Genomic DNA, 15,407 nt, shown 5'->3' on the forward strand with positions numbered 1-15,407 from the left:
TTGACTTTGTGTAGATCTAGGGCAGCAGAAAGGACGCACACACTGGCTGAAAACTCCAAGCTTTTCACTCATAGAGACCATATTTTCAGGCACGAGGGGTAGCTGGCATCTCACTGGATCGCCACTACACATGCACAGACACACTAGTGCGCACACACTCACACAAGTGTGCACATACACCAACACACATGGGTTGAGTCGTACACCAGTGGAAGAACAAGATTATTATGTCAGAGCACACATCACTGGTTCTATAGCATGTTAAATAGGTTGCACACTGCAAGGAAAACAGCAGGTCAAATAGGTTGTGAGAAAAACCAGCTCAAGATCAAAAAATATAACAGTGTGTCAATTTCTATCAAAACAAGTTGAAATAAAAAAACGGCAGAAAATGGACAGAACATTATGTGGATGACAATAACGCTAGATAAAAGACACCATCCAGCCGAGAAGAAGGAAAGTGCAGGCAGGGAGAGGAGTTTGAAAGAAGCAGCATACTGGCTAAACTGGGTATAGTTGGAATTCAAGACACACAAACAAACGGATGCTTCTGGAGCAGAGAACCCTTCTCACAGCCAGATGAGCTGCTGAACACAGCAGGAAAGGCAGGCAGACAGATTGCCAACAAATGATGAGAAAACACTTTTAGCGTACGGCACTAAGAAACTGGACAAAAAAAAAAGAAAAAAAAACCCAGACTACAACAAAGAATATGTTGAGAGACAAAAGAGCCAACCAAACAGCATGACAGGCCGGAACAAAGTACTGCAATGAATAGAAAAAGAAGAGAGTAGATAGCGTGTTTGGGTCTAAATATGACAGGCACAACTAGCTAAACACCTAAATGTAGTCAAAGATGTGGTGGGATGGGGTAATGAACGCCTTGCACTGAAAAGGGAGTTTTCTCACAAAGTGAAATATAGATAATTTTTCCTTATCAGCACAGCTATCTGCACTACTCTGTATGCATAAAAAGCAGAAGATTAGAACAAAACAATGGAGGCATGACAGGCAAGTCTACATGCCAAAAGCTACATGTTTGTGGAATATTGGCTTAAGGTTTGTCAGACTGCAGGACAAACCCGCACTAAGTTTAAACTTTTCTCTTTCTGTTCGTATTTCGTGAAAGCGCTATGTAAGCAAGTAACAAGGAAGTTAATGAAAAGAAACAAGAACAAGATGCCCTCAACGTCACCGCTCACCAGGTGGAGAATGGCTCTTCCCTATTCTATGATTACTGCTGGTGCTACTGTCAGGCTGGGAGCGTCCTGTTGAGCGCTTCTTCTGTGCTACCACACTACTGCAAAGCTCTTTTTCCGCACAGCTGCTGTCGGCTCTGCTAGTAGCTGGAGAATTCGTAGCACTGCTGTGAGCTGATTGCTTCAGCTGTCCTCCAGCTCTTATACCCATCACTTTCGCCACTGGCCTCTTGTTTGGATGGCGTGCTGAAGGCAGATTGGGATCATCCATGCCCCCCGCATTATTATTATCCGTACTATTTACACTACTCGCACTACTGCAGCGACCCCGCAAGCCATGCAACTTGTTCGCTGTAGCCTTGTCGCCAGATTTCACTGCAGCCGGGGTGCAAGCTGACATGGAGTTGCTACGAGGAAGCCTGGAACCTGAAATGCTTGCAGAAGCCACCTGAAAGGGGAGAGAATTGAAAATACAAGACAAATCTCAATGCTAGTACCGTAAAGTACCGCCAGAGCGCCCCACCATCTCGTCCTTTCGTGGTCGTATTGTGGAGGTGATTTTCCACCTGTAGGTCATACGACACGAACCTTGTACACACATGACGTTCAAACACAAACACAGGTAGCCTTGAGCGATGCATAAAAGTAGGGGTGAAAGTTGGCGCTGAGATCCCGAGTTTGAGTACTCTGATTTTCTCTGATCGAATATTCGACATCTCCTACAAATTGCACACCAAGGGCCTTAAAATCACATGATACAACCCGGATTGAACCGAGTAGCAGTCATTTTTCTCGGGTATATTGGTTGGTGGGTCATTCGGGCTCTCTCTACTCGTGAACAAATGTTCACCACACAGTCTGCACATCAATATCTGCCGACTGCTGCTCTGAAACTGCAGATTTCCGTGGTAAATGCATGTACTATGTATGAACGAGTACTCTGATTGATTGCGAGTACAATTATTTTTTGAAAACCCCCGAGCGAGTACTGGAGTACCGTAATGTCGCGTATTAGCCGGGCTTATTCTTGTAGAAGCCAATGTAAGGGCTAGGCTTCTATTCACATCAGGCTTCTATTCAAACCTGGTATTTCTATGTGTGTCAACACTAAAGCCAGGCGTATATGCCGACAGTGTATCTTGAAAATCAGGCTTGCATTCAAAATAGGCTTCTATTCGAGATAGGCTTTAAGACAAGACACTACGGTATTCGGTATAATTGTTCCACCCCTAATATAAAGTTAGAAATTCATGACCAGCGTTAGCTTGTGTGCTTGGCAAATACCAAACTGGACCAGGATGTGCCCTGTGTAGATGCGCCTACATCAATAACCCCGGCCATACTGGCAGTGGCAATGTCTATTAAAGTACCTACACTACGCTGAGTGACACGAGTACTTTTACTGTACATACATGATATCACACAAGCAAGAACTAGAGTAGTGCCCGGTGAAATCCAGCCCTGCACAGCTTGTAAAGCTGGAACCCAGGCGTGGATGTCAGCAGCCACCCCTGTAGTGGACAATATAATTATACAGATCAGGACACTCATGTACTCACTCACTCACCTCTACTTTCCCAGCTCCAGCTGCAGCCCCAGCATACGTTAGCTGATTGCCTGTTGGCTGTGCCTCAGATGCCACGCCACCCTCGGGCGTAGTACATCTCCTTGGTTCACCAGAACGTGACGGGGCAGCTGATGACAGAACTGATGAGTAAGAATGAGATGTTGACGCACTGGATGTTGATCCCGCTGCTAGCACTGCACTGCGTTCCGCCCACTTCTGAACCATAGATTCTCTGAAGCGGATTACATCTTCGCTAATGCGAATAATTCGTCCCAGAAGTCTACAAACAGCGTGCAGAAGGAAAAGCAAAAAAAGGTCAAGCTTACACATATCATAACAGCAAAGGGCCACCAGCTCACAGCAAAAACATTGCAACCTCCGCAAATACAACAGCAGTGCATAAAAAGCCCATATCATCAGTTGCCATAACCTCACAGGCCAAAGTTGACTGTATGACGCTGTTTTTATTTGTCGTTTATAGGTACATGTACATACCTAAAGAAGAAATCTGGAACTGGGACAGCAGCTGGCAGCAACTACTTACGATGGTCCAGAAAGAAGTGCTGGGTCACGGGACAGAACAGCACTGACCAGCACACCGTGAGCATGCTCAAACGCACTTTTCACCTTCACTGCACCCCACGATGCCCGGCTGATATCATTAGCTGCAGTGATACACACACACGCCACGGTACACAAACACATACTAGTAAGAGGAACAAAGTGCAACTATTTGAGATTTAGCTTACAAGTATATCATATGCATATTTATTAGCCTGAAACGATTACCGTATTTTCCGGAGTATAGTGCGCACTATGCTCCGAATATGAAATTCATGTACTTCAATGAAGATTGAAGTGCGCACCCCCAATGAAGATTGGGGGTGCGCGTTATACAAAGGTGCGCACTATACTCCGAAAAATACGGTACATGTTTTCCTTAGCGGCTTAGCAGATACCACAACGGACGGCTTATCAGCTAAACGAATATTATTGTAACTAATTTCCGGGAATTTCAAAATTTCCATGAGTCCTACATCGCCAACGATGGAAAGTGGGCGCACAGAATCAACGATCCAGCAACAAGTCCGTCAGCTGTTCGAACCCACCAGATGAACATGGATGAGACGGAGGCGATGCATTGGTTGCAGCCCAAGAGCTGAGGGTGCCCTTCACCTGCGACTGAGCTGACTCCGATGATGAAGCAACCCCCAAAAGGGGGAAATCCCATACTGAGCAAAAGTACCACTCTACTCGTTTAGCCAATAAAATCGAAATGACCGCTCGATCTATTTCTTATTGAGTAAGTAACAAGTAATCGGTATACTGTAAAAGCCATAATTATAACGAAGTGCTAACTCTAACGAGTTAACGAGGAGAAATCTGTCGTTAAAATAGAAATCGTTATACAGAAATCGACACATATACTGTCCTATTGAGCATTGAGAATGAGTGAGAATCGTTACCTTTGGTACACGTAAACTAGTCAATTTTGGGAAATCGTTATATATGCGCCTCGTTAGAATAATAGTGAGGTTCTGCCACACGGTAAAACGTGCCAAAGTACGTATGGAAACTTCGCCGCGGTACGGGATTTAGTTTGATACCTATTTTTTCATACCGTTTTCCGTGTGAAGCGCGCTTCACACGGACTGGACTCCGTGTGAAAACTGAGCGTACAGAGTACATGTGGCGGGGTGTTCGTGCATGCTTCGAGCATGCTACGTACAGCAGAACCGGTGCAACGTACGAAAATTCCGTGTCAAACTTCACTGCAGTTGACACGGAGTTTGGTACGTAGTTCCGTGTAGCAGAACCTCTCTAATGGCTTTTACAGTAATCGTTTGAACACTAAATATTTCCTGCTTGCACTTTTCCAATCAAGCGGATATGACAGTAGACAGCAGGCATAATTTCGTGAGAGTCCAGGCATATTTGTCACCAGCAAGAAAGCAGCATTGCTTGTTCATCTGGCTAGAGTGAAATAAAGACACCATCATCAGCATCAGCGCCACCACCGCCACATCACCACAAACAGCAGCAACAACAGAGATCATCTTACTTTCATCAAGAGGGTCCTCAATCGTCAGAAATGATGGATTGGCAAGGGGGTGGTTATCAGATAACGTGACCTGTAGATCAAATGAGAAAGACAAATGTAACGTTAGTACATACATGTAGCTGCAGTCACTATTACACTCACAGTGTACTAGTACCTGTGCTGTGCTGATGGAGGTTCTTACCTCATGTCACTTACACTCGCAGTGTACTAGTACCTGTGCTGATGGAGGTTCTTACCTCATGTCATGATGACAACGTGAGTGAAATAAAGCCAATTCAATAATACGTCAGTAAAAAAATGACCTCTTGATTCAGACAAAAGGCTCATAGCACATGGCCGGCCCATACATTGATTAAACACCGATGTTCAAGGCGTTCCTTTCATCAAGGCCTTTCCAGGATGCCCAAGAGCGTGGAGTTTGTCCAATGCAAACCAAAGTTACATCCAATTTTAGGTCAATATTTGGTGATTGCGCGGGCCTGTTTCTATTTTAATCGGCCAATAAAGGGTTAAAAACAAACAAACATATAGTGAACTCAAAAGTATTGGAAGCTGTTTTCATTCGCAAACATAACCCCAACCTATGCATCCAGAAAGAAAATGTCACTAAACTTAGACTATTCTCTTAGCATTCGGTCTTTTACTCGGTCTATATATCCTGTATCTGATGGTTTTCCTCAGTGGTGTATATACCTCCTTAGTGGTGTATATTGAACAGTGTATATGGAAATTTATAAACTTCATGGGAGATCTGGTATATGAGTGTGGGTGTATATGGAGTGAGGTATAAACAATCACATACACTTGGTCCCGTGTTATAACCTATACGTATTGCTAGATTTCACTATTGACACGCATTTCCCTGATGAGTGTCTCCAGAAAACTGGTTAGGACATTTTAGTATCCATATTTTATTCTTCTTGATTACTAGGTCCAATGTCCGCTTCGCTGATTCTGCTGATTGCTATAATAAAGTTATTGGCTTCGCGCCGCCTAATCGTAAACATATAGGCACATGCTCTTTTGTACACTGTAAACCTGAAAACCTTTGCGATCTGGAAACTTCCGCGATTTTCAGGATGGGTGTGGAATCGCAAAAGTGAGCCTGCGCGAAATGTAGAACTGTAGGGAAAACCAACAAAATTGACTCCAATCGCAAACACTTCCAGGTGCAAATCGGTATCACAAATTGCGAAATAAAACGCAAGTATTTCTCGGGGTTAGCAATATCACTCGCCACAAAAACGCCCCAAGAGAATAAAGCATTTGATAAGTCACAATCAAACATTTGAGAGCCAGCCACATACCTTATCAAAATAGGAGCCTCCGTTGGCTATGCGAATGGCTACCGTGTCATAGGAAAAGTTACGGCCATACAGCTCAAAGAACTCTATCAACAACACCGCCAGGTTTGGATTCTGGCTATCAGCTGCCGAGCTATCAGCATTCTCCCGTAAATGATTCTATGGTAATGGAGGAAAATGAAATACACAGCAAGAAAGATGCAATACGATACCTGTATGATACCCGTACAAGTTTTACCAGCTGAGTGTTTCTCAAGATTCAGGGCCTGCTGGAGAGCCGGGTCACTCGCCCGGCTGGGGAACTGCACGACCTGGCTGAACAGATAACACCGGGTCCAGTCTGACCTGGCTGAAAAATGTCTCAAACTGACAATGAATTCCTAAAATACCGGTATTTTACGACTCGCGGACCCCATCTGTTGCAAATCTAGCGCAACGTACACACTACAGTCTACAAGCGACAGAAACTCGGCTAGGGTCCTTCTACGTTTGCGGACTTTGATAGTTCGCCTTGTTGTCTAAAATTTCCGATTTCCGGTAATAAATCCGCCTTTCTGTTTTCCTGCGTTTTGAGCAGGCTTTTTGGTTGTTTTTCTGCCGGATGATCTGACCCGGCTGGCCTGCATGCGCCAGGTACATGCTGACCAGGCTGTGTTGAATGTCTAGAGCAGGCCCTGATATTATATCTCCAACAGAAGGTTTCAACTCAAAGTACCACAAAAATGCTTGGAATCGGCTAGTAGTATCTGCTACTGTTTACCGCAGAACCTTTATTTTTTTACGAGAGTCAAGGGGAAGCACCGTGTAGGGTGTATTGACCTAATGAACAAAAGAGATGATTGGGCCATAGTGGGTGGGATTGAAATCGGCTAATTTTCAAGATGTCACATACTGTATGCATGCATGACATATACTGTAAATCGGTAACTGATGATTTTCTTCCGGATGGCGAGGGATCCGGATGCAAGAGCACCGGATAAGCGAGGTCTGACTGTACTCGAGCTAGCATTCAGGCAAGCATTGTGATGATGAGCCACCTTCCACACCCTTGTTGGGCGTGGTCAAAGAAAACTCGGGGCGTCATGGCTCTTTCCAGTTTTTCCTCACTTACTAACTCTCTCACAAACAAAAACAAAGAAAATGCTGATCATCATCCACTAACCTGAAAGAAATTAACAACCAGCAGGATTAAACTGTATGAACTGATGCCACCTGTAAACACTTCATTCAAGTCACGCTGGAGCAAGAACTGTTTCAGAAGAATGACCAGCTTGTCCAGTACAGGATACTCCTTGATGTACTCCTAGCAACAACAACAACAACAACAACAGCAACAAGGACATCAGCAAAAAGCATTGAAGATCCTGCAACCGTGCAGATGGTTCCTGGCTTCTTCCATTTTTTCCAACTACAGATGACAACAAGAGTATAATATAACCACCCCAAGAGTGTGCAACTCCTGATACGCTTTCAATGGGGTTCGCCGACGGCGAAAACTCACATCACGTGGTGCAGTGTCGCAGTTGTACGTTTCAAGCCCGTTTTAGCGAGCAGCGGAGTAATAAAAAAAGCACTTTCTGACAGAAACTCACTGCGCGTATGCAAATCTCCAGCATGATCATGGCAGATATTCGGGTTGCGGGCACGCTATCCTACGTTTCTACGCAGTACGAAACGTGCCTGAGACATGTGACGTGAGTTTTCGCCGTCGGAGACCCCATAATGGGCCATATGCAGAGTTCCACACTCTTGGGGGGTTATATACTCTTGATGACAATTATAGTGATCACAGGCAACCTAAAGACAAACAGCGCATCTCTTTCGGACCAACAAAATGTATAAGTATCCCCCATCAGAATATCAAGGAAATACTCAAAATATCACATCCTACATTGTCGACACACAGGAACTGCTGCGAAACACAAAGGCTAGAATGGCACTCACCTGAATCATTAACGCACTGGATACACCGGTGGTCATGTTAAAACTGATGTCAACTTTGAGTTTACTCAGCTTGTCACACAGTTTCACGATTGGTACCTGCATTCAATGCACACAAAAGTTGCATCATACCAAACACCACTACTGCACTAGTGCGAATCCATAGTATTAATTTAGCTGTATGGATCTTCAAAACTCACTTTCGGCTTGTCGGATATCCAACATGCTAAAAATACCTGATGACCTAATCAGTGACATTTGACTGTAAAGCAAAAGTGTGAATTTTAGAAATGTCTCACCCGAGCCGAGTCAATGACTTTGATGTCCTCTTCATTGGATATACCCGAAGAAACAAGCACCTCCCCCAATGAATGTAGTGGTAGAGATGTCCAGTTCCCAAACAAAACCATATCAATATCACTGCAGGAGTAAAACACACAAATACACACACATACATACATAATTATATCCACCCACATTTGTTTAATGCCAGAATCAAGTTACGCGGGTCTCCGCAAAAAATGGGCAGAGATACATACCGTAAGTTGGACTTGATCGAGACAACAGCTGAGAACTTTCTAATGTGCACAGACCTTTTGATAGTTCAATTCGGTCCAGGAAAAGCGGAGTTGTGAAACTACACTGTATAAGTAAGTGACTGCAGTCTGCACAGCACAGTCAAAGAGCGGAGCTTCCCATTGCAACAATTGCGGACGTGCTACAGCAAAGCATTATCGAGATACTGCGTGTCTTTTCAAACAATGAAAACAGTACTTCCCCATACGATGGTTTTGACTGCCGATTAAAGTGAGGGATTTCCAATTGACTGGCATGCTGATTTATCCCAGCATACTTTGAAAGTGTGGGTTGCATGATAAGAGCTCATTAATATACTTCCTCCGCATCATCGAAATTGTCGCAGTTTGACTAGTGACTTGTCACTTGTTACTGACAACTCCATCAGCTAAACCATACAAACATTATTACACATGATGATAGTCTGAAGTCTAGAGTAACGTTCCAGGACAGTTGGACTGAGAGTTTCACATGGAGATGAAGGCCTCGTCGTCGCTGATGTCAATTGACGAAAAAATATCGTTCCGAATATTTTCCAGGAAGGTAGTAAGTTGGCCGTGCCTCATCTCAAACGCTTTGACTTTCTCCATAGGACAAGAGCTGCTATGCTTGTCGTCTGCTAGCTCTGGATGGTTTCTACTTCACCACCAACGTAGTAAGAATACACGATCGTTGCGAGATCGGTTGATTACCGTCGGCGGAATCACCTCGATCTGGAAGTGAACTTTTTTTAGCCGTGGGATGCCCATTCATTTTAGCTGTGTGGTTACTGCTCATGCAGGTAAGTGTACTATCACGTCGAGCGCGCACTCTTTTTCAGCATCACTGGTACAGTACCTGCACGTGCATCACTAGCACTACAGTGTACACGCAGAGTCTACACGGCCCTTGCAGGTACTGAGTGTCTCAGCATTCCTTGCATGCATTAGTTTGCCAATGTTTCTCCAAGCGCTAGCTGCCGCTTGTTCCACGAAGTCATTCTCACCCTAGCTCAGGTAAAACAGTGATGAATTTTGAGTGAATGGCTATAAGCGCGAGAAATGTGCAGGCTGCAACGCCTGAGGGATCTCAGCGAGTCGAAAGTACCATCGCAGCGACATCAGCGAAGAAATTGCGTCTAGTTCAAAAATTTCAGCTTCGAACAACAGAAAATAGAACTTTGCTGTCACCCTATACCATTTTGTATACTGATGACTATCGTCTATGTCCGATTCTTTACCTGTGGTACGACTGCTGGTGAGTATAATTATACCCTGTTTTATATCAAAAGTCAAACTGCGACAATTTCGATGACGCGGAGGAAGTATCTGGTGGGAGACAGTTGAATACTTTGAAATAATTAATTTTTTTCCCATCCACGGAGAAGACTTGGAGAAAGATGCGGCCTGTGGCTATTTTGAAGCCAGCCTGAAACCAGCACAGGCAGCATACACCACTTCTAGCAGCAAAGCTTGCTGGCAACAGGGTATGCACGTACACATGCCAAAGAGATAGAGATAGATAGATAGAGAGGGGGGAGATACAGAGAGGCTGGCACGTGGGATATGTGCAGTGGCTGTAAAAATACTGTGTGCAAGGATAGTCCACTCTAGCCATGTGGTGCAAATCCAAGTCTTATTTCAGAGTAAATCTCATGCATGTGCCAGCTTGTATGTGAGTACATGCTTATGAGCAAAAACACAGTCATATCCAAGAGTGGGCGACTCCTATTTCGAGCTGCGATGGGACCACCCCTGGGCAGATTTTATTACCGTAATGTCGCGTATAAAAGCAGGTGCTTACGGCCGTATAAGCCGGGGTTCAAACCATGCTTCCATTCAAGTTATGCTTCTATGTCAACATCATCAGTCTGCACTGTGCAGTGCATACTGCCACGCATCTACGTGCACCATGTACTTTGCAGGGAGCGGCTTCTATTCAAACCATGCTTCTGTATCACGGCGCGCTTCAAAAAATCGGCTTCTATTCGAGTCATGCTTTTATACGCGACACTACAGTATGTGTCATTTCGACTCATTTGTTGGCAGAAGTGTCATCAAGTGTGTATGCTTTCGTGCTTGTCGTGTAGATATGGTGCCAGTTCAACAGGTTCAGAAAGCATGGATCAACCATCCGTTGTTCTGTTTCTACTACCGTAGCTGTGGTGCACAAGTTATTTTTTTAAACTCATGTGTATCCACAAAAATACTTTGGTTTGTGGATACGCAGGATTGCATCAGTGAGCCAAATGACCATGAAAGACTGATGTCATAAAAATTCCGCGCTCTCACAGTCTGTCTGTCTCTCCAGTGATGCTTATCAACAGAAATACACAACATGTACAGAAGGGTTATACAACTGGACAGTGATTACAAATACATGCTTTTTTTACCCAAGTGATGCAAGGAAAGAGCTTTGTACATTGCAATCAGAGAACCAGGGAGCTACACTACCTAACCCAGAATCCTTACCTGGTCGGGAGGAACAATCCAGTGCGGAAGCTTCCAAATACATCCACCTACAGACACGAAACGGGCCATAACATGTTATAATTTTGGCAAGTGAAATTGAACAAGACCAGGGGCGTCACAGGGCAGTGAGGAGTGGTACAACCAGGAGGTCCCCCGGGGAAAGAAATACGGATCTTCGCTCTTTTGTTGCTCTTATGGATGAATTGTGCGGACCATCTATGCATCCTGGATGAAAAGTGGTACGACCATGGTCGTACCATGTGTGACTTTGGATACCCTTTCTATAGAGTCCGCCGATGGCGAAAACTCACATCACGTGGTGTTCTGTTTCCCATTATACGTTCCCAGCCCATTCTTAGCGACCATTGGAGTTGAAAAAAATAGCTCTACCGACAAAAAAAAACTCTCAGCTAATGCGAGTCATCAGTCATGATCTGGCAGATATTAGGACTGCGCGCATGCTAGCCTTCGTTGTACATAGTACAAATCGTACTAGGAACACGTGATGTGAGTCTTCGCCGTCGGAGACCCTGTATGCAGAGTTGCACGCTCTTGGTAGCTTATTTACTCTTGGTAGAATGTGCATGTACTAGTATGCATATTGTATCGAGGGAACGCATGCAGGGTGACAGCGGGTTTGAATCCAATTTACGTATGGAAAAATTAGAAAAAAAGAAAACAAGCGAGAACCATGCATGTACCTGTAGCATGAAACGAGACAGCTGCCAAGCTCTGGGCCCTCGCTACACATTGTTTACCTGGGTCATTAGGTTTCTAGCCAAAGGAGGGGGGGGGCAGGCGCCACCCCACCCCCCCCCCCCACTCTAATTGAGCGTCCCACTGTGAAAAAATGGCGCCCCTACTCATTTGTCGATTTTTGTGTTTTTCATGCAGTCGATCGTCACTACTAGATGTTTCATGAAGGCACATTTGTCTGGGGTGAAGTCCCCGCACGTTGCATTTTGCATGGCGAGAAAATTTTGGAAAAAGGAAAATGGGTTATGGGGTAACTGTTTTCCCTGCCTGACCCCCCCCCCCCCACTATTAAAGAAACCTACAGCATTGGGTATTACGCTCTTCGTCATTCGTCCTGTTGAGCACTCTCGGCAGGCTGCTCTAGTGCTGCTGCATTACGCATTGCCCGCTACTTTTCGTAGTTAGAGCACTCTGGCGCTAGAACGACGAGCTATCTTAATGTCTGTGGTGCCTCCTTTGCACCATGGCTGGTAGCTCATGGCTGTACTGATGAGGCTTTTATGGCCGAAACAACTTGCTGTCTACAGCATTGGGAACCCTGATCATGTGTGTTATTCAAACTGCTAGAATGGTCTTTGCAATACAAGAATATATACCCGATACTCGCATTGCAAAGATGTTTCTAGCAGTTCGAATAACAAGCATGATGACCTAGGCAAAAACAAAACATATGAGCATGGCCGCTCTCGTTTAAACACGCACGCCCACACATGCACCAATGACAGTACAAACAACAAGAACATAATAGCACAATGTATACACATACTTACTAGCCAGCAAGGCATAACGACATGTGGAGTCCAGCATATTGCAAGTGGAGGACACAACAACACCTAGTCAGGCTAGAGGGGGGGGGGGGGGGCTAGCTATCAACAGCACTTTTCAAGCACATTAACCCTTTGTGTACCAGCCCCATCTCGAACCGTAACGTACGTTACGGTTCGACGCGCCGCACTGCGATGCGCCGTTCGGCGGCGTCCTTGCTCCGATCGACTCGCGGTTTGTTGCGCTCGACAGCTGAGATCCCACTGCAAATTTTGATGGATGATGTGGGTAGGTTGCCATTTGAAAGTATGGAGAACGATCGCGGCGAAAAGTGCGCTTTGCAATTTCAGCGCTCTGCGATATATTTTAGCGATTTCGATCGTGTTTTCGTTCGGTTACGCTGCTTGTATCTAGAATATAGCTTGCTCTAGCTGTTGTCGATGTCTACTAGTGATGGTGAACGCCAGGAGAGAGTTGTAGCAGCGATATAATCTTAGGATCTGAATCGAAAATGAGAATTTCCATCGCTGAAGCCATTGCAGTATTCGCTCTCCAAGCAGCAGCGAGAGGGAGCGCAGCGATGGCCTGAAATAATCAAGGCAGGTGAATTTCCTCACCCATCGACTATTCCTGGTCTTCTCAATCACCAATACCCTCGCTGGACGCAAGTAGATAAGTGAAAAGTACATATTCAAATCTGACACAATTTCAATAATTTGAAATTTAGATGCAATTGTTTGGCATCTGGTATTCACGCAATACCGTAAAAGCCCGTGTATAGGCCCCCGGTCGTATAGAATAGCAGCCTCGATTTCCTGGGCGTATACAAGGGCACGGGCGTTATTTTGGAACCGGGCGTATACTTGGAATAGGGATAGCCATAAGTATTGGGTATCAGTACCTGTACATGTACTGGTGTTTCCGGCATACCTGGGCGTATACATGGGCATGGGCGCTATTTTGAAACAAAAGTGTTGACTTCCCCTGACTGGGCGTGTACACGGAGGGTGGGCGTAATTTCGAGTGGGCGTATACACGGGCTTTTACGGTATGGCTCTTTTCCGTCCATTTCGCTATTGTTGAAGCATGCAACTGGCGGCTATACACTAGTGCAGTGGTCTCCTGTTGCTCTGTGTGAAGAAGGGCAATGTCAGCAAGTATACTAGTATTCACGATTCCGAGTACACGGATCTAAATTGTCAGAAATATGGACAATTGACTCAGAAATAGGTATTCCAGGTATGGCCTGTATCTGTAGTTGTGTGCTCGGTCAAAATATTTTCTTACCTGGACACATTGATACCAACAGATTCAGAAAAACATAACTTGCACATACAAAATGTGTTTTAGTTTGATGCTATAGGTCCATCATTACCGATGAGTACCCCGCGCATACATTAGATGCCTGGTACACAAAGGGTTAAACAAATATTTACATTTTTGATTTGAAGGACATAACATGACGGCTAGGCTATGAGTCTGACTGCTAAGGAAGTTATTTATATTCCTGGCCAATCAAAAGCTGTAAAGAAAACATACCTTTGCAAGTGGCCATTTTTCCTTAATCACAGCAGACACTCTGTTCACGAGGTCATGACGCATGGCAAGCTCCTCCGGAAGGGGTGCCATGTACTTGGAAAAATCCTCTATTTCGGTATGAAGACTGCAAGCAAATCAAGTCGTGGGCAGCAAATAAGTTTTCTTGGGTCACATATGTTTTCCAAAAGTCACCAAAAATATGAAATTGATCAACATACCCCAAAACATTACTCGGATATGACGGATTTTTCTGCCACGGCGTCGTCATTCGGCTAGAGCATCTAGGAGATCTCTTTATCTGCTCCTCTCGTCGCCGTTTAGCTGGATTGTTGAAAATAGCTTCTGTGTCACCGCTGCGCTCGTCCTCAACTCCGTCTACATGTCTCACATCGGACATGCAAGGCAGCAGAGGCAGGTATTCCACACTCGACATTTCATTATTTGTGAAGGAACAACTACGCCAAATTGAACTCCACAGATATGCAGCAGGACCCTCTTGTTCTGGCTGCAACCAACGATATCGGCTTTGCATGGAACTGTAAACTCAAGCGAGAGATGACTCTTCAGTCTCGACCTTCAAGAACGAGAAACACCTTGCTCTTTCAGAAGTCTCCCAAACGCCACACGTACACGAGCGAAAAAAATAGCACTCGTGATGTTTGGTGTATCGAATTCGCGAAGGGCCTACAAAAGCCTTGAAAAGGGTGGTACTACAAGCGCATGCTAGCACATGACTGTACTCGTACGACTCTACGAGTACGAGTACAGATCCAGAGACTAGAGTAGATCTACGAACGCGCGAGTAAAAAAACCGTTTTTCGGGACTCCACTCGCTAGCGCTCGTCATGCACCTGTAACAACACCATACATTATAGCAATAAAAACTGCTTTATGGCAGTTTTCTAAAAAAAGTTATTGTGTTCTAGTTCATGGACCCCGTCTAAAAAGTAAGAAATTAACGAAATGTGATAGCCGAAAATTAAAATTTCACACAAAACCTCACAATAATCACAGCACTTGAAATGCTGCTTTCAACCCTAAACTTGTACTGCACCAACAATTGGCAACATGCATGTCATGCATGCATAGGAAAGAGGATCACGAGGGGAAAAGGTCTTCTACATGTAGCTTTTCATTCTGTGTGTGATTATTGTGAGGTTTTGTGTGAAATTTTAATTTTCGGCTATCACATTTCGTTAATTTCTTACTTTTTAGACGGGGTCCATGAACTAGAACACAATAACTTTT

At 44.7% G+C, this 15,407-nt stretch overlaps 1 protein-coding gene across 1 annotated transcript; it reads right to left on the minus strand.

Annotated features, from left to right (window-relative positions):
* Window positions 1-193: 193 nt before the first annotated feature.
* LOC135821262 (terminal nucleotidyltransferase 4B-like) lies at window positions 194-14,826 on the minus strand. The gene is made up of 11 exons (XM_065334322.1): window positions 14,378-14,826; window positions 14,160-14,283; window positions 11,100-11,146; window positions 8,373-8,493; window positions 8,077-8,172; window positions 7,295-7,435; window positions 6,136-6,291; window positions 4,829-4,898; window positions 3,311-3,431; window positions 2,767-3,046; window positions 194-1,647 (listed from the first exon to the last, which is right to left on the minus strand). The coding sequence occupies exons 1-11, from the start codon at window positions 14,689-14,691 to the stop codon at window positions 1,192-1,194; spliced, it is 1,926 nt and encodes a 641-aa protein (XP_065190394.1). The 5' UTR covers window positions 14,692-14,826; the 3' UTR covers window positions 194-1,191.
* Window positions 14,827-15,407: the final 581 nt, after the last annotated feature.

This window comes from Sycon ciliatum, chromosome 1, assembly GCF_964019385.1.
Source record: "Sycon ciliatum chromosome 1, ocSycCili1.1, whole genome shotgun sequence".
Lineage (NCBI taxonomy): Eukaryota > Metazoa > Porifera > Calcarea > Leucosolenida > Sycettidae > Sycon > Sycon ciliatum.

Coding starts and splice junctions, on each gene's coding strand:
- LOC135821262 (XM_065334322.1), bottom strand. CDS start 14,691: ATGCAAAGCCGATATCGTTGGTTGCAGCCAGAACAAGAGGGTCCTGCT. Junction 11,147..14,159: donor AAAAATGGCCACTTGCAAAG/GTATGTTTTCTT, acceptor TCGTGTCTGTAG/GTGGATGTATTTGGAAGCTT. Junction 1,648..2,766: donor CTGGAGCTGGGAAAGTAGAG/GTGAGTGAGTGA, acceptor CTCCCCTTTCAG/GTGGCTTCTGCAAGCATTTC.